This window comes from Austrofundulus limnaeus, unplaced genomic scaffold (assembly GCF_001266775.1).
Source record: "Austrofundulus limnaeus strain Quisiro unplaced genomic scaffold, Austrofundulus_limnaeus-1.0 Scaffold161, whole genome shotgun sequence".
Classification (NCBI taxonomy): Eukaryota; Metazoa; Chordata; class Actinopteri; order Cyprinodontiformes; family Rivulidae; genus Austrofundulus; species Austrofundulus limnaeus.
This window is the reverse complement of record NW_013952563.1, coordinates 154,015-155,719: the sequence shown is the minus strand read 5'-3', so window position 1 is coordinate 155,719 and position 1,705 is coordinate 154,015. Positions and strand designations below refer to the sequence as shown.

The 1,705-nt window shown below is 43.4% G+C and overlaps 1 protein-coding gene across 1 annotated transcript in view; it reads right to left on the bottom strand.

Annotated features, from left to right (window-relative positions):
• The window catches only part of LOC106523605 (RNA polymerase I-specific transcription initiation factor RRN3), a gene marked incomplete at its 3' end in the record, with an annotated part of 22,298 nt that overhangs the window by 18,806 nt on the left and 1,787 nt on the right, over positions 1-1,705 (bottom strand). Inside the window, 1 exon segment of the mRNA XM_014017091.1 lies at positions 1,225-1,314. Within this exon segment, the coding sequence (XP_013872545.1) occupies positions 1,225-1,314 (90 nt within the window).

Sequence of the window (1,705 nt, the reverse complement as noted above, 5' to 3'; positions counted from 1 at the left end):
GTCACTCCTGTAACAGTGCTGTCGAGGAGAGGAGTTTGGTCACACAAGTAAAATTGGACACATCTGTTAGAAAACAACTCTCTGAACACATAAACTTAYAGTGTGTTAGGTTTTAGATACCAACGTCTCAGATAGCTCAGGAGAGAAGTGTGGAGGACGGGGTTTGTTCACTCAGGACAGGAGCTGAAGGCTGACCGGTGTTTATCCTGCAGACTGCTGCATCGACATCAGAAAGACCCGCCCTGCTCTGCTCTGCTCTGATTGGATAAAGCTGTGGGGTTCGTTTGATTTGTTGAAAGCAGCGTCTGTTTAAATCTGTATCAGAGGGGGCGGCTTTAATGAGACCGCAACAGAAAACAAGCAGGTTTCTCTTTTCCTCATTTGTTAAATACCAAAAATACCGACATGAGCAAAAACACGTTGGTTATTGTCATAAATGTCGGTGTCGGTTATTACTTGGTTCATCGCCCAAGTCTAGTTCGGATTGTCGCAGTTTCATGACGGAAATTGTGTCATTCTGTTSGCATTGTCGACATTTTGGCAGCTTCTTGACACAACCCACGGGTCAAACCTTTTATACCGCTCCACATAAGAACAGATTGTGTGATTGGTCAGAAGTTTGTGGGAGTGTTTGTTCATGCTGAAAGCACTCAGACACTGCATTTACCACTCGCTTCAAAAAACAAAACAAAACAAACAAACAAAAAAACGACTCACTTCCAGAAGCCGACTGTTGCACCAGGAAGCAGCAGTTTATAAAGAGAGTCAAACGTCCAAACACTCATAAAAGTGTATAAAACGAGCAGTTTGCACGGTGGAATCTAACTGATAAAACTTTGGAGCTTTAACCGGGACAGATTTATGAATAAATAACATCAGGTGACGGGTAACAGACTGTTTTTTCAGCATCGTAGACTCCAGTGGGAGGAAGCCCCCTGTAGTGATGTTTGCTGCAGCAGGAGGGGTTTCCCAGGAGCTCAGCACGRAGTGTATCAGGGACCATGAAGCTGTGTGTAAAAATGAACGCCGAACAACAACGTGACTGCGCATCGACTGTTCAGCTTCAGCGGGAGTATGCAGGAGCCTTCATAATACACTAAGCTAAGGCAAACCCTGAGTTTGTTAGAAAATGTAGCTGTTTTTAGTTTTACACAGTTTTGTTGCTGCAACTGAAAATGAAGATTTGTAATGAAGAAATCAATCTCCCAGCTGCCCTTCTCTCACCAGTACTGTGTAAATGAGCTGCTCATGGTCCTTCGTCAGCTGGGTCATACAGCTTCGAAACTCCTGCAGCCAGTTGACGATCTGAGCGTCCTGTCAGAGAGGAGAGACAGCTCACTGTTACTCATAGAGTTCCTTAAGGTTTAATAACTGGACCAGTACTCTTTACTTTATCTGTGTTAGTACACAGCACAGACATATTTTCATTGTTTTACTGATAATAGTGTTTTTTCTCCACAAAACCCAATGAATCCAATCAGTTACTTGTGTCTCTGTCCTGTTCACTCAAAGTCCAGCATGCTGAGGCAGACAGCTGCTTGTTATGATGAGCCTGGTTCTGGTTTTGCTGGAGGTTTCTACTGGTTCAAAACAAATCAGTCCTTTCCACTGTCGCCCATCACCTCATGCTCACATGAATGCATAAAGTGAATTTTCAATACAATATGCTGTTTTTTTACTGTCTTTTTGTCCTCTTCTGAGTTGT